The sequence below is a fragment of the Salvia miltiorrhiza genome, chromosome 5 (genome assembly GCF_028751815.1).
Source record: "Salvia miltiorrhiza cultivar Shanhuang (shh) chromosome 5, IMPLAD_Smil_shh, whole genome shotgun sequence".
Taxonomy (NCBI): Eukaryota; Viridiplantae; Streptophyta; class Magnoliopsida; order Lamiales; family Lamiaceae; genus Salvia; species Salvia miltiorrhiza.
The window spans coordinates 38,520,508-38,544,937 of NC_080391.1; the positions used below are offsets into that span (position 1 = coordinate 38,520,508).

The following is a 24,430-nucleotide window of genomic DNA, read 5'->3' on the forward strand; positions in this document are numbered from 1 at the left end:
AGCACAAAACTCACTCGATTTGTAAAACTATGGAAAAACAGAAATGTAAAGGAGACTCAGGAATTACGTGGTTCGATCTGTATAGATCTACGTCCACGGACACACAACCAAGAATTTCCACTATGAACAAGAAGAAGAAGAAATTACAAACTCCAAACTCAGCAACAAGATTAAGAAAAAATGCAGCCTAACAAACTAACTTCAAAGCTACTGCACATACACTTCCTAACTCTCTATTCAGCTGAGAAATCACTAAACTTATTCTCTTATCTTCAGAGAATATATATACAAGATTTGAGAGAAAACCAATAAGAAACTAGATCAGGAAGAGAATCTGAAGTTGGCTTGATTGAAAACCGAATTATGTTGTAACAGAATTTCTTTATTTCTTGCTTTCTTTTCAGTTAACTCTTTGCACTTATTATATTTACTCCCAAGTCCTCCATCTATGTAGTCATCAAATAACATTTTCTGGCCCCAATCTGCTGCTCAAGACAGCTTCTCACCGCATCCCGGGCCAACTGTTCAAAATCATTTCTGCACTCGAACAACTCGCCCTCGAAATCCTGCACGTCAGGAAATTCAGCGGAAATTGGAGGGCGGCGCCGCTGCCCACCTTCGATTCTCGGCGGCATCGCTACCCTCGGCCACCACTTTGCGGAGCTAAGGTTTTGAAGAGACAAAAGATAAATTGTGGCAGGTGTGAGAGATGAGTGAGAATTAGTTGGTGAAATAATTTGTTGAGCATTTATGAGTTTGTGTGTTTCATGGTTGTCCGGTGAAGGTGGCGATGGGGATGAGCCTGGACTGAGGGAAAGAGGGAGCAGCCCGGCGGCGGCTTCAGTTGTAGGTCGCCGGTCGAGGGAAGTAACGGGGGACAAGGGGCGACGCCGGCTGCTTAATTGGGCTGCCGCTACTCGTCGGTCAAGCAAAAGGGCTGGCGGCGACGGCGGTGGTACTGTAGAGTGCTGTCGCTCGACCAGGAGAGAGAGAGAGAGGGGAAGGCAGCGATGCTGCTGTGGTCATGGCGGCCCTTTGCCGTTGATTATTCAGCCGAGAGAAGGGGAAGGGGGCAGAGTTTTAGGGATTCAAAATTTTTTTTTTAATCTAAGCGGGTTCAGGATATAAGCACCTGGATAGGTATAATTTGGGTGTACCGTACGCCCGAATGCAGAAGAGATTTTGTGCATGAAAAAGGAGATTTTGTATACTCCCTCGGTTCATTGTATTCGAGATTCTTTTTATTTTGGGCGTTCCACTGTAAGTGAGACTCTTTCCTTTTTGGATAATTTTTTTTCCCTTTAAACACCTTTTTACTTTTTCACCAACACATAAAATACATATTTTTTAATTTCCGTGTTCAGAAAAAAAGGTCTCACTTATGGGACGGAGGGAGTATGAAAAATGAGATATTTAAGTGGCGTGAAAAGCAACAAAAGCCAAAAGGCGGTGAAACCATTGTAGCTTGAAGTGTGGAGTGAAATATGGAGTGATTTTGTATTGGGTTTGAGAAGCGGTTAATAGATGGGATCATGGGATGATTGGAGGAGTCGAACAAGGAGACGTTAACACGTCATGGATGCGGGAAATGCGTGTCCACCGTATCATCATCTCTCTTACAACATTTATCACTACCAGATATACATCACTTTACAATAAAATCCATCACATCTTCATATAAACTATGACAGGGAATGATATCATCCAAAAAGTTAAGGTACTTGTTATCTTTGCCCACCTTAATTATCGTATAATTTTTTTTTCGTTTATGTTGTTCTATTCATTCTTCTGATTTCCTCTGGGATTTGCATTACGTATTGTGTTATGGGCACTTTACAATTAGTATCTTCAGCAGATATGGCAAAACGGGGAGGCTCAACAAGAATACTATTTCCCATTCTAATTAAATCTAATTTGGATTCATCGATTTCGAATTAGAGTTTTTAATTAGGGCGAATGTGTATGATTTGAGCGTGCAAGTGTGTGTGGGGTAGTATTACTATTGTAATCATGTTTGCTCTATGCTCTATTAATTGTGATGCTTAGATATTTTGGGCTCATCTCTCTTCACTTGACAACAGAAAACACTATCTCATCGTAACAAAGGGATTGAGTTTAGTTTTGATTTGGAAACCATAATTGTGAACAATGTTGCTTGATTCATCAATGCAACTGAATGGCTTCCACAAACAGAGTTCATGTTTTAGTTAGATGGATGATATGTTACAATTAAATGGTAATTGTGCGTCGTAACGACAGTTGTTATCTTCAAGAAAATAAGGGATCAAAACTAGAAAGTGGAAATGTAATAGTAAAAAGTACTAGTTGATTCATATCCTTCACTTTTACAACTGTTTTTTGTCATTGTTTTCAGCCGACGTATGGGTTTGTTTTGGTGTGCAGGAAAAGGTAGGTATAAGTCCAGCAATAACATCTGATAGAGGAAAAGGGAAAAGTAAGATGTCAAAGCAAATTACACATGGATATCATTTGGTGGAGGGAAAATCAGGGCACGCCATGGAAGATTATGTTTTTGCTGAATTTAGACAAGTGGATGAAAATGAGCTTGGTCTGTTTGCTATATTTGATGGGCATTTGAGTCGAGAGATCCCTAACTATCTCAAATCTCATCTTTTTAACAACATTCTGAAAGAGGTGAAGACAAATTAAGCTGTATGAGAAATGATAAGTTGTGATTTCTAACTCGTGTTGCCTTGCCTTGCAGCCGGACTTTTGGAGTGCAAGTGATGCTGCTATCAGGAGAGCATATCGCATAACTGATAGCACGATACTGGAGAAAGCCAAGGATCTGGGAAAAGGGGGTTCCACAGCTGTGACAGCTATATTGATCAATTGTCAGAAGCTCGTGGTTGCCAATGTTGGAGACTCTCGTGCAGTGATTTGCAAGAATGGTGTGGCGAAGCAGTTATCAATTGATCATGAGCCTGAAAAGGAAAGGGACACTATTGAGAACAAGGGTGGCTTCGTATCAAAGTTTCCAGGTATCTTTCATTTGGTAGCAACTCAAATCCGTTAAGATTCTAGTGGAACCTCATCACTCGTGTGTACAAATCTGGATAGCTAAAAGAGTGATAAAATAAAACCAAATGCTTTCATATATGATTTGTTTTATCAGGTGATGTGCCGCGTGTTGATGGACAACTAGCAGTAGCAAGGGCATTTGGCGATAAAACTCTCAAGGATCATCTTAGTTCAGAACCAGATGTGATAGTAGAGATTATAGATGATGAAACTGAATTTATGATCTTGGCCAGTGATGGTGTTTGGAAGGTCAGTGCTTATTTTGTGTTCTCTGTCACTTTAAGAGCTCTGTTTACAATATGTTTTCTATCTCATTTATCCATTCAATACCATCTGATTGATATTTTTGGATATGAAATACCAGGTTATGTCGAATCAAGATGCAGTGAACTGCATCAGGCAAATCAAAGATGCCCGATCCGCAGCTAAACGACTAAATGAAGAAGCACTTGCTAGAAAAAGCACAGACGACATCTCCTCTATTGTTGTAAGGTTCGGCTAGGTTTTTTCTTTTATGTTTCTTGGACAAGGTATGATTTGGATAGTTGGCATAGCTTGTAGATCACAACCTTATTAGACCACTTTATATTTTGGTGTATCGTTTATAGATAACATGATTATCTCTGTCACTCTTCCCATTGTTTGTGTCGTTTAACTGCGAGAAAACCAGAAAGGTAGTCACCCAAACGCTGAACTGCTAATTAACAAAACAAGCAACACAACCCTTGTGTTTGTGTTTCCATCTGTTCCTTGAACACATTATGACCCTTTGAAGGTGAATATGCGCAGTGGCGGAGCCAGGATTTTTTTTGGGGGGGGCTGAACTGTAATGGGGGTTCGGGGGCGGTAGCCCCCAGAATTTTTTTTTTGGGGCCATTCAATACATTTTAGACATTTTTTACTAAAATACAAATATAATAATAATAATAACAACATTTTCATAGATAATATAGTTCAAAACATTTACTAAAATTTTTTTTGGGGGCATTCAATACATTTTAGACATTTTTTACTAAAATACAAATATAATAATAATAATAACAACATTTTCATAGATAATATAGTTCAAAACATTTACTAAAATTTTTTTTGGAGGCATTCAATACATTTTAGACATTTTTTACTAAAATACAAATATAATAATAATAATAATAATAACAACATTTTCATAGATAATATAGTTCAAAACATTTACTAAAAAATTTTTGGGGGGCATTCAATACATTTTAGACATTTTTTACTAAAATACAAATATAATAATAATAATAATAATAATAATAATAATAATAATAATAATAATAACAACATTTTCATAGATAATATAGTTCAAAACATTTGCTAAAAATTTTTTTGGGGGCATTCAATACATTTTAGACATTTTTTTATTAAAATACAAATATAATAATAATAATAACAACATTTTTAGACATATTATTAAAAAAAAAAAAAAAAATTTTTTTTTCAAAATTTGGGGGGGGGGGCTCTAGCCCCCCCGGGCACCCCCCTGGCTCCGCCCCTGAATATGCCGCGGCAGGTCCCAAAAGCAATAGCTCCTAAGGAAATTATCTCAGAGCATCCTTATCGGAGAGCCTCGTTCCCTTCACAATGGGGTTCTATAGATTTCGTTTTTATTTTATAAATAAATAAGTGTTAATAGGCAAAAATGTCCACTTCCTTAAGTTCTTTTTGTAAAAATACCCTAAGTTATCATACAAAGCATTTTATGCCCTAATTATGTGAAGTACCTATTTTACCCTTTGATGTTGATGAGTTTGCTTGGTTTTTTGTGAAAGTTTTAAACATTTGACCGATTTAACAGCTACCAGTCATAAAAGTCAACGATTTGACAGCTATCAGTTTAGAGTACATATGACCGGTGGGTGGCTAGATCATGTGTCCGCCCAGACGAACACATGATTTTACCGGGCGGACACATGATTTTATCGATCGGACACATGATCTAGCCACCCGTCGTTTATATGTATTCTTGACTGATAGCTGTCAAATCGTTGACTTTTATGACTGATAGCTGTTAAATCAGTCAAATGTGTAAGACTTTCAAAGAAAACTAAGCAAACCCATCAAATCAAATGGTATTTAAAGAATAGGGCATAGAATGTATATGTTTATAAAAGGGGACATTTTTTACTATAGAACTTAAGGAATATGGCATTTTAAATTTTTATTCAATAAATAATGTATTTTAAAGTTAAAATAAATATTAAATTTTAAAATTTTATTAAATTTAAGATCGAAGATTATAATAATTAATAGTATGTCGTTTTATGTGATGCACGAGCTGTAATATGTTTTACTTGAAATTTGTATGATGAAGTGGAATGCACAGGTAATGAGGGTATCAAAATTGAGTGGGAAAAAATTCACTGAAATTAATGTTTATTAAATGTGAATATAGTTAAATTATACAAGGTAGTTTCTAAAAAAGAAAAACATATAATTGTTGTGGACATATGAAAATAATACTTTCTACGTGTGTGGTATTTTTTAGGTAGTCAAAAGGAGGTTTTATTATTGTTTAAAATGATCAATGAAATTGAATTAAGTGTGACTTTCTTGTAAATAAGAAATATTTATAAGGATAAAATATAAGGAAAAAGATGTATAACCATGTTTTAAAAAGTAAAGTGTCATATTTTTGGTGAATGTTAACAATGACAAAAATGTCATAGTTTTCATGGACAGAAAAAATAATAAATATGTACTCTCTCCGTCCACGAAATAAGTACCTACTTGGTGTTCGGCACGGAGACTAAAAAAGCTGAAGAAGGTGTTATGAAAGACTAAAATGGTAGTATTAATGACTTTTACTAATTTTTCATTAGCACAAAGGCATTTAACATTAGTTCTATTCATTTACTTTTTAAAATTACAACTACCAATACAAGAGTCAATAAATACAAGTGGAAGTTGGGTGAACACATTAATTTCACCCAACTCCTTAAAATGGCAGAAAATAGACAATTTTCAAAGCTCACTAATGATGAAAGAAATCAAGTAGCACAGTGATTGTTGCAATGGAATTCCAATGGCAAACTTCAATACGGTGCAAAGAAGGAGGCTGCCACACTCTTCAAAGTCAGTTTGAAGACTATTTGGTGCATCTGGAAATCGGCAGCTGCCCAACAGACCCTCGAACTATCTATTCAATTGAAATCCATGAAAAAAGGATCAACGACACACAAGGATAAATGGCAAATTGATGCAGAAAAGGTAATGAATTTAAGTGTGTTACAAAGATCTTCCCTTAAAGTCATGGCATGTAATCTTGGGGTTAGTAAGTCACTTGTAGGTGTATGGGTGAAAGACAAGAAACTTAAAACACATACCAATGCTATCAAGCTATTTTTAACCCCTCCAAACAAGATATCAAGGCTGCGATGGAGCTTTAGGCGGCTTAGTGGTATAAATGAGGAGGGATTCATCAAGTTTCAAACCATGTTCAACACCATACGCATAGAAGAGAAGTGGTTTTACTTAACCAAAAGCAAGGATAGATATTATCTTATGCCGGGTGAGTCGGACCCGTTTAGGGCTTGCAAATCTAAGAGGTTCATACCTAAGATTATGTTTATGTATGCCATTGCATGACCTATCATAGATGCTCAAGGAAATGTGATTTTATATTATGTAAAAATATTATTTTTGAGATAGATTAATTGATAACTATGAAAATTATGTTAATATAAATATTAAAATTTGATTTATAATAATAATAATAAGAGTTAAGGTACAAATACCCCCCTAAACATGACCCCCTAGAACGTATACCCCCATTCTTCAACTTGGTACAAATTGCCCCCCAAACTCGACGAAAAGTATACAACTAACCCCAGCCCACAGACGAACGTTAGACGCCGTCCATAAAATAATTTTTTTTTTATTATTAAATGCGAGATCACGTCGACACCGTCAGCCACGGCGGCGTCGAACGCGGCGAGGATGTCGGAATCGTAGCAGTCGGCGTTCCAGCAGACTTTATACGCAGCGAGGTGCGCCTTCGGCGCCATCCCGGCAGCCACGCCACGGGCGTAGCCAAGAGTCGATGCCGGAAAAACGTACCTCTCGGCGGCGATTGAAGCCGTGTGTGTGTCGTGCCCGTCGGAATCTCTCGTAGATCGAAACTCCGTCGTTTCGTTCATTTTCCCGTTGCTCGCCTCATATCCGCTGCAAAAATATCTAGCTCCGATCAATTTCCGATTGCACAAACTCGCCAGAAATTTCTCGCCGGCAACGCACTGTCCCCTCCATTTCGCCGAAGCAGGACCTAAATCCCGATCGTTAAAGCTCTCTCTTTTCGGCCAGATCCCCGTATCGATAACTCCGATACGAGATCCGACCCGAAATCCGACTCCTCCAGCAATTTGGCGCTGTCTCCCGTCTTCAAACCTAAAAACTCCGGCGATCGAGTGGTGTGCATGAAGGATTATAGCCCCAACGAGATCGTTTCTTGGGTATCTTAATTCACCATACACCGATTAATTCCTAACATGCTCCTATGAATTTAAGTGCTGCATATAGGAGTTAGAATTGCTTACTTGAGAATTGTATGCAGGGGCTGTCGATGATTGAGTTGAAAGACTCCAGTTCTGACCTTCTGAACTGTATCCCGCTCAGCTTTTACCGTTGGATGGACAACGAGCTGTGAAAGTTCCTAAGAGAGAATCGGCCTTCTCAAGTTGGCGCCTCCCGTGCTGCTCTCTCAAAACCCTAAAAGCGTGTGTATTTTCCTGAGAGCAGACAGCTGTAATTAAAGATAAAATACAGTCCTTGGGGCGCTAGAATTGTGATGGGCGAATTCTCCAGCTAGGGCATAGGAGACTTTGGGCCAGTCCAGGGACCAGATACAAGGAATAAAGATGGGCCTCAAATGAATTAATTTCTATGATCAGCCCAGCTCATAATTAATTCATTCCACTAGAGAATCAATACTGACTTACCCCTTTATTGCCGGTGATGAGTCGGGGCTTGTATTTAGACTTATTAAATTCCCGTGTTTAAAATATTCAACATCCATTAATTAATTAGAGCTCTGACAGCTTAAATTAATTAATCTCTTTGTAATCCTTAAGCAGTACCACTCAAACTTTATTATTGCGTCTGAACTTAATCAACCTGCAGGGTTTAACGCAATAAACCTTATTGAGCTCCTTAAGGGGATGTCATTATCCTATACCGGATACGGGTACTAATACAGATAATCAAATATCATATATTGACCGCTATCACCCAAGATACAGAGTACTCAAGTTACTATATAACTCTCACCCATAGTAAGTCAAAGTGATATACGAATCAACATATATATTTGAAATCTTATTAGTATTAAGATTCTATTAAGTCACCGAGATCTTGATTCTTCACTTATGTCAGAGAGAAGAATACATCTCACTGTGATCCTATCAATACGTTATGACGTACCAGTATAGACAAGTAGTCAAGACAAACTCCTTCCATCTATACTGCATCCTAAACCAATGACTCGTCCTAGAGTCATCTCGGCTGTGATCATTTTATATCTCTTAAGGTTATTCCAATTATATGGTCTTCTGTGATCTACAACACACCATATAATCTACTTATATAGAGATAAAGAACATACATGTGCAATCATGAACACAATCAGATAGGAGATTAAATAGTGAACACATGAATCATTGTATACAAGCATAAAACGTTCTTGCTTTACAGTATACAAATCCAACAATCTCCCACTTATACTAAAGAAAACTTTTATTATACAATGTGTCTATTTACCAATCACCTAACACTTCTCCCACTTATACTTAAAGTTTCCTAAGTGGGTGGCATCAACCGCATTCCCATCTTTCAATGACCATTTGCGATAAGCCTTTTGTGTAAAGATTAGTAGGTTTCTTCAATCTGTGAGAATTTATTCTATGAGCACATAACCTCGATTTACGAATAATCGTATAATTTGGTACTTACTCTCCATGTGTTTGACCCCTTGTGGTTCATGGATTTCTTAGAGTTTGCAACTGCACTTGAGTTATCACGAAGGTGATCCTCTCACGCAAACTAGAAATCACTCTTAGATCCTGGAGGTAGTGGTCAAACCAAAAGGTTTTTCCTCCCAAGGAAAACACATAGTTCGAGGTAATTATTCTTAGTTTCGGTCAGCCTGGAAATCCGAAACCGTATAATCCAAAAAAGAACTAAGCTGTCTAACTGGTAAAGTATCCTTATTCTCTAGTCAGGGACTTGAGAATATAATTTACCACAGTTCAGTGTCCTTAACTAGGACTATACCGATATCTTACAACCATGCTAACTGCATAGCAAATATAAGATCTCGTACATAGCAATCCATACATGAAGCTATCTACTGCGGAAACGTAGAATACTGCCTTCATTTCCTCAACCTCAATAGGCATCTTAAGACATATGTCTTTAGATAAAGGAACGCCATAGCTCAACGGTTGCAATCCTTTCTTGGCGGTATGCATACTAAAACGAGTATTCTCAGTATCAATGTAAGACACTCGAGATAAGCCTAACATCTTATTCTAGTGATCCCTTATAACCTTGATCACAAAGATGTATACTATACCTCCTTAGTCTTTCATCTGAAACTGTTCGAATAACCACTACTTTATGTTTGATAAAGTGCAAGGAAAACCACATTACCATTGGCATCTAAACGGTACACGCAACTTTCGTTCTCCCAATGAATAAATCCATAGGATTTAATAACCTCGTTAAAATATTTGTTCCATGACCTCAAAGCTTGCTTAAGTCCATAAATGGACTTCTTTAGCTTCCACATAAGATGCTCTTCACCCTTCTTCACAAACTCTTCGGGTTGCTGCATACAGATATCCCTTCCTTCTTCAAGGAAACCGTTTAAGAAAGCGGTCTTGACATCCATTTGCCAAACCTCAAGGTTCATGTGGGCTGCTATGGCAAGGAGTATTCGGATGGACTTAAGCATGGCAACCAGCGGAAAAGTCTCATCATAATCTATACCCTGTTCTTGGGTATAACCTTTCGCCACCAGTCTAGCTTTAAAAGCTACGACTTCGCCATCCGAATCTCTCTCTCTTATATACCCACTTACTACCTATGGCCAAAAAGCCATCTAGTAATTCAGTTTTCTCGTATAACTCCATAGCAGTCATGGATTCTTTTTTAGAAATCATGGCATCATACCAAGAATTTGCATCTAAATCTTCCATCGCTTGTCTAAAGTTGTCAGGGTCGATATCCTTTTGTTCATTAACAGGGACAAGATCCGAAGATTCTCCCAAGAACATAAATCGATCGGGTTGGATGATAACCCTCCCACTACGATGAAGCGGTGGTAGTACGGCTGTGACAATGGTTTGTGCAGTGTCCTTTGGTGCATTCACTTGCACACTTGGCTTGGGTTATGGAATCGCCAATCTATTGCCTTCAATTTCTTGAAGCACAATATCTTACTTGGATGAATTATTATTCACATAGTCCACTTCTAAGAATCGCTTGTCATTGCTAATAACCACCTTCTGATTCTTTAGGACTAATTGCAAAGATGCATAACTCATCATCGAACATATTTTTCCAAGAGTGAACTATTTCTTCCCTCCACCACACCATCTTATATAGGGATTACATGGTGTAGTAAACTGGGTTGGAATCCCAAACACTGACAATGAATCAGAAAAGATAATTCCTAACACATTATTGGCCCTTTATCCCCTTTGCCATGAATGACCCGATCTCCATCTTTTCCTCTATACAGGATTCGCAGGTTCCAAATGGTACAACCTGGATTGAATCCAATGTACTATTTAGACACGAGCCTGTGGATCCTGTTAAGATAGATGTGACCTAATTTAGGGTATCAATATATGTGTAAGATCCTCAGGAGAGATTAGCCTTAACTTTTCTCTTTCTTTTGTTCGATGATGTAAATGCAATATAAAGGTATTTTGTGGACAAGTTATAGTATGAAGAGAGATGTTCAAAATACCAGAATAGACAACTTTGTCATTTCTTATGATAGAAACACCACTATCAAAAATGACATAAAATCGATCTATTCAAAATTTTGGAACATGATAAGGAACTCTCAAAAAATTAAACTATGTCTTTAGGACTTAAAGACAAGTCTCCAATTGCAACAACTGCGACTCTAGTCACGTTGCCTATGAAGACAATCATCTCATCACTTCTCAGCTTCTTTGTCAGCTTAAAAAGCCATGCAAGGTGTAGCAATTATTATCAGTTTCTCTCGTTATCTACTACTCACAATTGAGTAGAAAACGAGCTGACATGTCTCAGTAACTATAGCAAGTGAAGTACTTTAACGCCTTGCCTTGAGTATTAAAAGAAAAAAAATCTTCAATACTCAATCTTATCACACCACTACTCCCACTATTTCCCTTGTCTTTCTTGCCCCTTGGACCCTTCTTCTTCCCGTCTTTCGACGAAGAAGATGGCTCTTCTTTGGCAATAACAAGTGCTTGCACATCTCTTTCCCACAACTTTCTTAGCCGTAACTAGAGCATTCAACAACTCAAAAAGAGTATTATCCTTCTTGCTCATAACAACGTTGAGGCGAAAGTTCTTAATTAAAAGACTTGGGAAGATAGTTCAGGATAACATCGACTTTTGCCTCACCGTCGATACTCCCACTGATCAAGTCAAGTCCATCAAACAAGTTTGCCATGTGCATGACATGCTCGTGCACTGAGCTATGCTCGTTCATAACAAGATCAAATTTAAACGAGTAGCCCAGTCCGACTCTCCGAACGTTTTCTTGAGATTCAGCATGATGCTAAGAGCATCGTCCATGCCCTGATGTTAGAGTTGCAAGATTTGTGACATTATTCTCATAATGTAGCGTTTAGCCACATTATTCGTCACATGCCACCTTTTATGCAGTTCATTTTTCCCATCAGTTGTCTCATCGTTCGAATAAATAGAATGTGGAGTAGTAAGCAACAAAAAAAAATGTGCTAGTTTGTGATGAAGATAAAGTCCAAAATGCGTTTCCATATATATATATATATGGACCGGTTTAAAAACTTTGTGCAAGAATAAATAAACAATAGGAGACATAGACATATCTGAATGTAAAACAAAATAAACATGTAAGAACATGAAGCATATTATTCGTAACAATAATATTCTAACCTTTTGATAAAACAATATTAATAAAACCTCCAACTGCCCAAGGAATCTCACGAGTAAGCCACGATCGTGTGGACGTTTACACATGAACCCCGCAACCAGACTATTTACCTAGTCGTTTAATTTCCATCCATGTCAACTTAACCTTATGATAAAGGAAATTAATAGTTGGACCTTAACTAGACCATATCATATTCAAGAAGGGACTCCGATGGGGAGTTGTACATTGTACTTGAAATGATATCTAAGCAGCGACCACAATTTAACCTTGACAATCAAATTCTTGAAATTGGCATACTCACTAGGACCATACCGCTTTCAATTTAACCTCTTGGTTATCTTATTTGAAATCCATCCTCTAAAGTACTTATGAAAATCATACGAGTAAGCCACGATCGTGTGGACGTTTACCGCATAACTCCCACTACTTAAATGGATTTAAATATTTTTAATAGAAATCTCAACTTAACAAACTTGTGAAATCAAACATGAAGTAAGCCACGATCGTGTGGACGTTTACTCATATTCTCAATCACTTTTTCTTGAGACTGCATGTGGAGGTCTAAAATAATTTTTAAACATCATAAAAATTATTAAAACAACTTAGTCTTTTTCTTTTAAAAGGTTTGATCATGCTCAACACATAATCCTAAACATGATCTTCTAGAACGCAACACATAAAACATGCTCGCAGAATTCTAAAACATGCTTAAGAAAACGATAAACCTAGCATACTTGTCTAAGCGCAGTTAATAAACACACATTTTAACAAGCAAAGACAAAACAGCAGGCAAAGAACATAAAGGATTAACACCACGACATACAAAGAACAGAATAAAAGAAAAAAGTTCTTCGTGACCTATTCGTGGAATCCCAAATCTAATCTATTACATTTAAAACAGAAAAGAAAAACTAAAAAATATAAACATTGCCCGAAACAGCTCCATCAGGCCCGTCTTTGAAAGCTAGGGTTAGGGAACCCCTAGAGTTAGCTTCGAGATACGTGCACTACTTCCTCCGCAGCCTTGGCAAAAACAGAGCAACACCAGCTTCTGGCCAGAGCAGAGACCGCTCAAAGCCATAGCATAGCTCACTGGCAGAGCAGAGCTCGCAGCCAGAGCAGAGCTCACAGTCAGAGCAAAGCTCAAAGACAGAGCAGAGCTCAAAGGTAGAGCAGAGCTCACTGCCAGAGCAGAGCTCAAAGGCAGAGCAGAGCTCACTGCCAGAGTAGAATCCGATCAAAACAGAATGCATTGCAAACGGAAATCTGTTCATCAACTTCAAAACTTGTTCTTCGTTCAAGGTTTGATCGTTGTCATTTGCATCTCGTTCGACCCAGAATTACAGATTACATCCGAAAAATAATTACAACAATTGAAATTCTAATCTAACCACGGATTTGCTCGTGGTGGAAAAACGATTACAACGTCAAAACGACGTTCCCCACGAATCAACAGACCACAAAAAACATCCGCAGCAAAAACAAAAAAACAGCACATATTATTAATCGTACGCGAATTAACTGACAGAGCCAAGAACAACAATCCAGGCTCTGATACCAATTGAAGAATTATAGCCCCAACGAGATCGTTTCTTGGATATCTTAATTCACCATACAACGATTAATTCCTAACATGCTCCTATGAATTTAAGTGCTGCACATAGGAGTTAGAATTACTTACTTGAGAATTGTATGCAGAGGCTGTCGATGATTGAGTTGAAAGACTCCAGCTCTGACCTTCTGAACTGTATCCCGCTCAGCTTTCACCGTTGGATGGACAACGAGCTGTGAAAGTTCCAAAGAGAGAATCGGCCTTCTCAAGTTGACGCCTCCCGTGCCGCTCTCTCAAAACCCTAAAAGCGTGTGTATTTTCCTGAGAGCAGACAGCTGTATTTAAAGACAAAATACAGTCCTTGGGGCGCCAGAACTGTGATGGGCGAATTCTCCAGCTAGGGCATATGAGAGTTTGGGCCAGTCCAGGGACCAGATACAAGGAATAAAGATGAGCCTCAAATGAATTAATTTCTATGATCAGCCCAGCTCATAATTAATTCATAAGTATTAATTCATTCCACTAGAGAATCAATACTGACTTACCCCTTTATTGCCGGTGATGAGTCGGGGCTTGTATTTAGACTTATTAAATCCCCGTGTTTAAAATATCCAACATCCATTAATTAATTAGAGCTCTGACAGCTTAAATTAATTAATCTCTTTGTAATCCTTAAGCAGTACCACTCAAACTTTATTATTGCGTCTGAACTTAATCAACCTGCAGGGTTTAACGCAATAAACCTTATTGAGCTCCTTAAGGGGATGTCATTATCCTATACCGGATACGGGTACTAATACAGATAATCAAATATCATATATTGACCGTTATCACCCAAGATACAGAGTACTCAAGTTACTATATAACTCTCACCCATAGTAAGTCAAAGTGATATACGAATCAACATATATATTTGAAATTTTATTAGTATTAAGATTCTATTAAGTCACCGAGATCTTGATTCTTCACTTATGTCAGAGAGAAGAATACATCTCATTGTGATCCTATCATACGTTATGACGTACCAGTATAGACAAGTAGTCAAGACAAACTCCTTCCATCTATACTGCAGCCTAAACCAATGACTTGTCCTAGAGTCATTTCGGCTGTGATCATTTTATATCTCTTAAGGTTATTCCAATTACATGGTCTTCTGTGATCTACAACACACCATATAATCTACTTATATAGAGATAAAGAACATACATATGGAACCATGAACACAATCAGACAGGAGATTAAATAGTGAACACAGGAATCATTGTATACAAGCATAAAACGTTCTTGCTTTCAGTATACAAATACAACAATCTCACACTTATACTAAAGCAAACTTTTAGTATACAATGCGTCTATTTACCAATCACCTAACACTTCTCCCACTTATACTTAAAGTTTCCTAAGTGGGTGGCATCAATCGCATTCCCATCTTTCAATGACCATTTGCGATAAGCCTTTTGTGAAAAGATTAGTAGGTTTCTCTAATCTGTGAGAATTTATTCTATGAGCACATAACCTCGATTTACGAATAATCGAGGCGATGGATCTCAACGTAGCCGAACTGTGGGCCCCGTATTTAATAATAAAAAAAAATATTTTTTGGACGGCGTCTAACGTCCGTCTGTGGGCTGGGGTTAGTTGTATACTTTCCGTTGAGTTTGGGGGGCAATTGTACCAAGTTGGAGAATGGGGGGTATACGTTCTAGGGGGTCATGTTTATGGGGGTATCTGTACCTTAACCTAATAATAATAATAATAATAATAATAATAATAATAATAATAATAATAATAATAATAATAATAATAATAATAATAATAATAATAATAATAATAACAATTTAATGGGTATAAATATTAAATTTAATGAGTATTGATTAATAATAATTAGATACATACAATAATAATAAATAAATACTCCCTCCGTCCCATTATAAGTGAGACTCTTTCTATTTTGGGTGTTCCACCATAAGTGAGACTTTTTCCTTTTTGAGTAAAAGTTTTATCCTTTAAATAGCTTTTCACTTTTTCACCTACACACAAAATACACATTTCTTAATTCTCGTGCCCAAAAAAAGGGGTCTCACTAATAGTGGGACGGAGGGAGTATATAGATTGAAAAACAAAGATTTTAAGCCAATCTCATTTTGAGCAAATAATACTACACCATCAATATAATAAAATTAATGGCCATTATTTAATATAATAATTTTAGGTTTTTAAAATTTCAAGTTACATTATTATTAAAAATATATATTTAAAATTTTCAAAATTAATTAAAAATTCTAAAACATATACAAATAATATAAAAAATATAATTATTAATATATTTTGATAAATAAATAAATAGTATATGTTAGAGTCAATGTTGACTCCGACAATGTTGGGACCAATGTTGATAACATTCGTGTTTTCAATGTTCGGTGGAATGTTGATAACATTAATGGTGTCAACATTTCTGGGCTTCAACCAACATACCAGAGTCTGCCTTGACTCCATACTTTAACTTTCAATTGGTAATTGTATATATTTAATCTTTACCTTTCTTTTATGTGTTAATATTCTTTGGTTGTGAAATAAAGGTTTTATGCTTGTTGACCACGTTTTCAATAAGTGAAAAGACGGTTATTCATTGTCCAAAGTAGTGGGGTGTTAGTTCCTAGTTTTAAGGACCCAAGATCTTTCAACCAACATTCCAGACTGGTCGACTAGCAGTGTTTGAAGATGGATTGCAGCGGTTATAGGAACATTCTGGAAGTGGGAAAGTGGAGGAAACTAACCATGACATGAAGGCCTATAAAAGCAGCAAGAAGCTTCATTCATTCTTACGTTTTGGAAGTGCAAAATTAGCGACCTAACATTCACTCACAATCAACTCGTCATTTTCCTGCTGTAAATGTGACACCGGTTCTTCAAGGATTGCTTTCACGAATGAGACTTAGGCAACCATTCTGTAAACTCTATCTTTGTATCGACGGCAAGTCGAGAGCAATAATTGAAGTGCAAGGCCATTGGAGCGTAGCAGGTTGTTTGTTTTGTCTGATTAACTTTTGTTATTCGTCTGATTTGGTTCCTGTGTTGTATCAGCATTGTAGTTCAGAAAGTACATAGGTTGATTAATCTTAGGCAGAAAATCTATAAAGTTAGATCTCCAAGAGATCCAAATCTGTACTTTATTTTGTTGATTCAACATAGTGTTTTTAGCCTTGAGGCACTCACGGGTTATTTATATAATCCGTGAAAAAGTATTCCTGTATTTTATTTTTTTCCGCTGCGTGTTTGTTTCAATGTTATTAACATTATATTGATAACATTCTTCCCAAGATTACTCTTTTGTTTGCACAGTTATACTTTGTTGGTAATTTGGGGCACTAAACTCTTTCAATTGGCATCAAGAGCAGGTTCTTAATGTACTAAGAATCGATTCCTGTGTGCAAAATTACCACCAATGGATTTTTCTAGTGTGTCAGCTCGGCCTCCTAAACTAGGATGAAAATTTATATCAAATCCATTGATGAACGTGCCTAGGTTGCTGTGTTGGATGGATGGACTCCACCACGTACCACTGATGAGAATGGTGTAACATATCTCACACCCGAAAGTAGATGGTCTGCTGATGAAAGACTTATCCCTCATGATAATTCCAGAGCCTTGAATGCTATTTTTATCTCTGTTGATGTTTCTGCTTTTAGTATGATCTCTAATTGCACAGAAGCTCTAGATGCTTGGCTCATTTTGCAGGAACAATGTGAAGGTTCAGCAAGTGTTAGAGCAACAAAAATGCGAATGTTGACCACCAAGTTTGAGGTATTGAGAATGCGCGAAGATGAGTCTATCTCTGCATACTATGAGAAGCTGTGTGAAATCTCAAATGAAGCCGTTGGTCTTGGGGAACCTATTAGCAACGAAAGGCTGGTCAGTAAAATGCTGAGATCTCTCCCTGAAAGGTATAACATGAAAATTTCTTCCATTGAAGAAACTACAGATGTTGCTACCATGAGAGTTGGTGATCTGGTTAGCAAGTTGGTAACTTTTGAGATGAATCTTGAACAACAAAAAACTGATCATTTGTCTAAAAGTGTTGCTTTCCGTGTTGAAAAACCCTCTGTCAATCCTGATTTTACTAACATGTCTGAGTTTACAGATGTTGATCATGAGGAGAAAGATGATGCTAACATTGCCATGTTGGTTAAAATTTTTAACAACATGTTGAAATCTTTAAAGAAAGAAAAATTCAAAAGTGATAATAGAAAACCTTCTGGGATGTCTGTTGGATCTTCGTCCAACATCACCAGTGTTAAGAAGAATGTTGGATCAACGTCAGAGGTAAGAAGTGTTGATCACATTCAATGCATGGGCTGTCAAGGAATGGGTCACTATGCAAATAAGTGTCCCACAGTTGCAAGAAAAAGACATCCTAGTCTTACTGCAACTCTGAGTGATGACTCAGATTCTGAGGAAGAAATGGTTCTTCTTTTTGCTACGGTTGATGAAGATGAAATTCCTGAAGAAGGCATGATTGGAGCCCTTGAAGATCTTGATGATGAAATTAGTCTTTCGGATGAGTATGTTGAATCTGAAACTCTGAATGTTGATAACAATGGTTCCAGCATTGATAGTGATATCGATCTGTTTGTTGAGTCTGAAATCATGAATGATGTTGATGTTACTAACACTGATGTGAATATCTCTTCTGAAAATGCTCAGTCTGGTTTGCTTGTTGATAAAAATGTTGTTGACATGGATACTGACTTTCAGAAGATTGATGGGATGAAAATACCTATTAACACAACTAATTGGTATGAAATGACTATTCTCGATGATTACAATTCTATTGTACCAGATGTTTGTTGTGTTGCAGCTTTGGAAGAATAGGAGAGTGATCCACTAAAAGAGATGGAGAATTTTAAGGATCTCTATGAGATTGTTGATTCTCAATGTTAAGAGTTGAGAAATGACATCTGCATGTTGATTGACGAAAATCAGAATCTCAAAGGCTAGATTACAAGGCTTGAAAGGCTACTATCTCAACGTGATGTTGAACTTGGTACGCTTAGAGGTAAAGTTGTTGATTCTGAAAGGGTGTTTGAGCGTTTTAATAAAGGCACATCTTGCTTGAATGAAGTCCTTTCTCAAGGTCAACGTAGTAATTTTGGTTAGGGTTATATCCTGAGGAGCAAAGTAAGGAACATCGTAATACCACACTGTGTTTGTTAATGAGAGAAATGTTAGTGTGAATGTTGACAACATTAAGGATTCCCAAAAGAAAGCCAAAAAGAAAAGATCCTATGTGTGTCATTACTGTTTTGCTCCTGGTCATTTCAAACCTCATTGTGTTAAATACATTAGTGATTGTGCTATAAAATCTGCAACACATATATTTGATAGTTACCAGAAGAATGTTGGCAACACTGGCAGATTTGATTTTAGTAGATTGTTTGATGAAAGGAAAAAGAACGAAATCTGCAATGTTGTTGTCTACACCTCGTTAAATGCTAACATTACTGAAAATTGTTACTTTGACAGTGGTTGTTCTAGGCATATGACAGGAACAAAGTCTCTCTTTCTAACTTCGTTGCAATATGATCAGGAGGAAAAGTCACTTTCGGAGGAGGTGCAAAAGGAACAATCTTGGGGAAAGGAGTTCTCAATGTCACTGATTTTTCTAAATTGAAAGATATGTACCTTGTTGAAGGGCTTAAAGCTAACCTCATTAGTATTAGTCAGTTGTGTGATGCAGGAATGACTGTGGAGTTTGATAAACATCTCTATGAAGTGTTTGATGATACCAACAGTCGTGTGATGATGGGAAAGAGGTCGTTTGACAACTGCTACAAATCTCAAGAAGAAACCATCTGCAATGCTGCCAAACTTGATGATGTTGAGTTATGGCATCAACGGCTTGGACATATTAACTTCAAGAACCTTCAGAAGCTGCTCACACATGATGTTATTCTTGGTCTTCCTAAACTGGATATCAAGAAAGATGTTGTCTGTCAACCATGCCAGAAGGGGAAACAACACAAGACAGCTATGTGTGCTGATGATTTTTCTAGATATACTTGGGTTTAAGAAACCTTTTCTCTCTTCAAGAAACTTTATAAAGGTTCAGAGTTCAATATTGGTCAGAATGTTGGCAGAATTAGGACTGATCATGGCAAGGAGTTTGAGAACTCTTTAATTGATGATTTTTGCACTAACAATGGGATTTTCCACGAGTTTTCAGCACCCAAAAGCCCTCAACAAAATGGTGTTGCAGAAAGGAATAATAGAACCATACAAGAAATGGTGAGAGCAATGTTGCAAGAAAAGAGTTTTTCCAAACGATTGCGGGCTGAGGCAGTAAGTACAACATGTCATATCATCAATAGGGTGTACATGAGACAAGGTACAATGTTGACACCTTATGAGATTCTCAAAGGTAAGAGGCCTAACTCAAGTACTTTCACATTTTTTGATGTGATTGCTACATTTTGAATGATCGTGATCAACTTAGCAAGTTTGATTCCAAAAGTGATAAGGGACTTTTTCTTGGGTATTCTGTGAATAGTCATGCTTATCGTGTTTATAACTTAAGAACAAAGACCATTCAAGAAACTGTTAATGTTGTGTTTGATAATGCTCTAAATCTTGTTGATAGAGCAGAGGATGAAGATATTGCTGAGTTACTTGAGGAGTCAAATGTTACAAGTCAAGCATCTGACCAACAGAAAAGTGCCAGTGTTGATACAACATCTGTGCCCACGTCTGATGTTACTTTTGCTAAGTCAACATCAGAAGGAGAAACTAGTGAATATGTGTCAGACTCCAAAGAAGAACAGGGAGCCCGATTTCTTCATGATCTCATCAGACGTGATCCTCCAGGTCATGTTAGGAGAAATCATCCAAACTCTCTAATCATTGGAGATGCTGCTAAGAATGTTGTCACTCGACAGAAGAAGGATGTTAATTACAAAGAAATGGTAAGGATTGTTTGCATGACTTCTGATACGATCCTTGCCGGACCGTTTAAACGAACACGCAAGCAGAAGACTTGATAACGAACTAACAAACGATAGATGATGGAAGATCCCAAAACCTCTTAATTTAACCCACGGAATTATATAGGCAATTGAATCCCTATACCCCAACGTGACGTTGACGTAGCGACTCGAGGACGATGAATGACACCTGACGAGGGTTGGTTGACTCGTCGTTACACCGATAGATGAATTCTCTTGGAATATTCAAGATGAATTTGAAACTCTCAAGAGAGAAATGAAACTCACAGTTTTTGATAAAAATAATGTTCAATTTTCGACCAACACCTATAAGCCATATATATTGGCAAAAACTAAACCTAGTCTATGTAGGAATATTAAACTTAATTAATACTCAATTTGCCCGAGAATCGTTTCTTGGATTATCTTAATTCACCATACATTGATTAAACCTAGCATGCTCCTATTAATTTAAATAATGCACCAAGGAGTTCAGAAATACCTAAAGAATTCATAACAAATCATTAATTCGTCATAAGAAATCAATATTGACTTACGCCTTTATTGTCAATGATGAGTCGGGGCTCGTATTTAGACTTATCGAACCCCTGTATTTAAGATATCCAACATCCATTGATTAATTAAAGCTTCTGACAGCTTATATTAATTAATTTCTTATTAATACAACTCAACCTTATTATTGCACCTGAACTTAATCAACCTGCAGGGTTTAGTGCAATAAATATTTTGAGCTCCTTACGGGGATGTTATCATCCTATACTGGATATGGTCACCTAATACAGATTACCAAATATCATATATAAATTGCTATCACCCAAGATACATAGTACTCAAGTTAATATGTAACTCTCACCTATAGTAAGTCAAAGTGATACACAAATTCATATATACACCTGAAATCTTATTAGGATTTAGGTCTCATTAAGTCACCGAGATCTTGATACTTCACTTAGGTCGGACAGAAGAATACATCTCACTGTGATCCTATCAATACGTTTACACGCACCAGTATAGACAAGTAGCCAAGACAAACTACTTCCATCTATACTGCAGCCTAAACCAACAACTCGTTCTAGAGTCGTCTCGGCTGTGATCAATTTTATGATCAATTTTATATATCATAAGATTATTCCAATTATATGGTCTTCTGTGATCTACAACACACCATATAATCTACTTATATAGAGACAATTGGACATACATATGCAATTATGAACAATTCAGATAGGAGATTAGATAGTGAACTCAGGAATCATTGTATACAAGCATAAAAGTTCTTGCTTTCAATATACAAATCCAACAATCTCCCACTTATACTAAAGAAGACTTTTAGTATACAATGTGTCTATTTACCAATTTCCTAACACTTCTCTCACTTATACTTAAAGTTTCCTAAGTGGGTGGCATCAATCGCATTCCCATCATTAAATGACCATTTGCGATAAGCCTTTTGTGAAAAGATTAGTAAATTTCTCCAATATATGTTATTTCATTCTATGAGCACATAACCTCAATTTACGAATAATCGTATAACTTGGTACTTACTCTCAAAGTGTTTGACCCCTTGTGGTTCATGGATTCCTTAGAGTTTGCAACTGCACTTGAGTTATCATGAATGTAATCCTCTCACGCAAACTAGAAATCACTCTTAGATCCTGGAGGTAGTGGTCAAACCAAATGATTTTTACCTTAGCTCCCAAGGAAAACACATAGCTCGAGGTAATTATTCTTTGTTTCGGTCAGCCTGGAAATTCGAAACCATATAATCCAAAAGGAACTAAACTGTCTAACTGGTAAAATATCCTTATTCTCTAGTCAGGGACCTGAGAATATAATTTACCATAGTTCAATGTCTTTAACTAGGACTATACTGATATCTTACAACCATGTTAACTATATAGCAAATATCAGATCTCGTACATAGCAATCCATACATGAGGCTTTCTACTGCGGAAACTGATAAACATGCATTTTTACCTCTTGGTGTGTCATTTTTGATGCTTAATTGTGAGGATTTTGTGTGTTTGATGGTCTATTTGAGCTTATATTCGTTTATGGTCAAGAACTTGTTACTTGCTTGTGTTTGAACGAATTTTTAGAAATAATGAAGCAGAATTTGGAAGAATTGGCTGAAATACAAGTTGTAGTTTGTCTCGAGAGGAGTTCGTGAGCGCAAACGGATCATATATCGGAGTTTGGACGAGAGAGAACGAGCCAAAACAAAATCATTGCGCAAAGTTGTCAGGAGTTCTGTTTCGTCACGCGGTCCAGCCATGCGGCCGCGCGACGTGGCCGCGCGAGTCGCCGTATTTCTGCCCAAAATTCGTTTTTTTTAGCGATTTTGGGTATTTTTGAGAGCTACAAGACCTAGGGCATATAAATACTCCCCAAGAACTTATTCTCTGGACCTTTTATCATGTTTTATCATATTTTACTTTTCCTGAGAGCTGTGAGAGACGGAGAACGGAGCGAGAGCAAGAACTGAAGATTCTCAATTCTACTACGGTTTTTCTTGTGGATGTTTATTTGTTTTATTGAGAATTTTATTCTAGTTCATATGTCTATGTGTGGCTAGAATCCCTTTTTTCCCAGGGTTTAGGGAGTAAACATGGTTTGAATTTCTGACTGTTTGATTCAATTAATTGGATTGTTATTCCTTTCTATGTTCTTGTTTTAATTGTTTGCTTTATTGATTGGCCACCAATTTAGCATAATCATAGGTTTTAATTTGATATCGGGAGATGATAATTATTACCTGAACTAAGAACATAGAACACATATATTTAATTCTAAAGGGAATTGATATTTGTGAGGGCGTTAATCCTATGAGCTTTTAGGAGTTGCATGTTAGAAGTGCGATCCGGGGACGGTAGCCTTGCATGTAATCAACGGTTTGTATGCCACGGGAGTGGGTATAGACTAGTTTTGAGATTGCCTTAGGAATCGTCTTATTAATTGAATTGAACATGTTAGTTAGGAGAATCTGTTGAAACCTTTGCCTTGAAAAATCTTCTCTTATCTGTTTCTCTGTTTCACAGCTTGATTTGTTTTCTTTCCTGCTGTTTTATTTATTTAGTTTTAAAAACAAAACTCTTAATTTTGTTTGTCCAGATAGAGTAGAATAATTTAGGATAGGAACTGGTTAATTCAGTCTCTGTGGAATACGACCTTGCTTGCTACTGTACACAATTGCACCCGTACACTTGCGGCGTGTTAAATAAAATAGCGAACAGAAACGTAGAATACTGCCTTCATTTCCTTAACCTCAATAGGAATCTTAAGACATATGTCTTTATGTTAGGTCCAGAGGGTCTCGAATAGGTGTATGGGGGGGGGGGAAAATACACCTATGGGCTATTTTTCAAATCCTCAATCAGAGGGATCTCAGTCAGAGATCAAAACAAAACTTTGCATGCAAACACAGACTCCTGTTTTACTGAAAATAGTTTTGACCAAACAGGGTTGACGACTGATACTGAAAGCTCTTCAGTGAAGAGTTATCAGTTAAGTTGTTGGAACTTAACTGATGCACGTAAGGGCTTCAGTCGTGTTTGCTAAGACAGAGATGATAACACTCTTCCTGACTATCAAAAGATAGATCAGTCAGACTGATATCATACGCAGCGGAAATTAAACTTAGTTTCGCAATAGCCTTGGTGGAGCACGTTGTTGGTTGTTAGGTTA

The 24,430-nt window shown here is 37.1% G+C and overlaps 2 protein-coding genes across 3 annotated transcripts; both read left to right on the forward strand.

Annotated features, from left to right (window-relative positions):
- The first annotated feature begins 1,382 nt into the window (after positions 1–1,382).
- Positions 1,383–3,671, forward strand: LOC131024348 (probable protein phosphatase 2C 39). 2 transcript variants are annotated; one of them, XM_057953857.1, is made up of 5 exons: positions 1,383–1,717; positions 2,404–2,655; positions 2,726–3,002; positions 3,137–3,291; positions 3,407–3,671. In XM_057953857.1, the coding sequence occupies exons 1-5, from the start codon at positions 1,685–1,687 to the stop codon at positions 3,542–3,544; spliced, it is 855 nt and encodes a 284-aa protein (XP_057809840.1). In that variant the 5' UTR covers positions 1,383–1,684; the 3' UTR covers positions 3,545–3,671. The 2 variants fall into 2 exon arrangements, with proteins under 2 accessions (XP_057809840.1, XP_057809839.1); XM_057953856.1 differs by lacking the exon at positions 1,383–1,717 and adding an exon at positions 1,769–2,305.
- Positions 3,672–6,950: 3,279 nt separating this feature from the next.
- Positions 6,951–20,782, forward strand: LOC131025894 (uncharacterized). Its single transcript, XM_057955674.1, has 6 exons — positions 6,951–7,052; positions 17,274–18,544; positions 19,134–19,273; positions 19,336–19,736; positions 19,839–20,087; positions 20,246–20,782. The coding sequence occupies exons 1-6, from the start codon at positions 6,951–6,953 to the stop codon at positions 20,780–20,782; spliced, it is 2,700 nt and encodes an 899-aa protein (XP_057811657.1).
- The last annotated feature ends 3,648 nt before the right edge of the window (positions 20,783–24,430 follow it).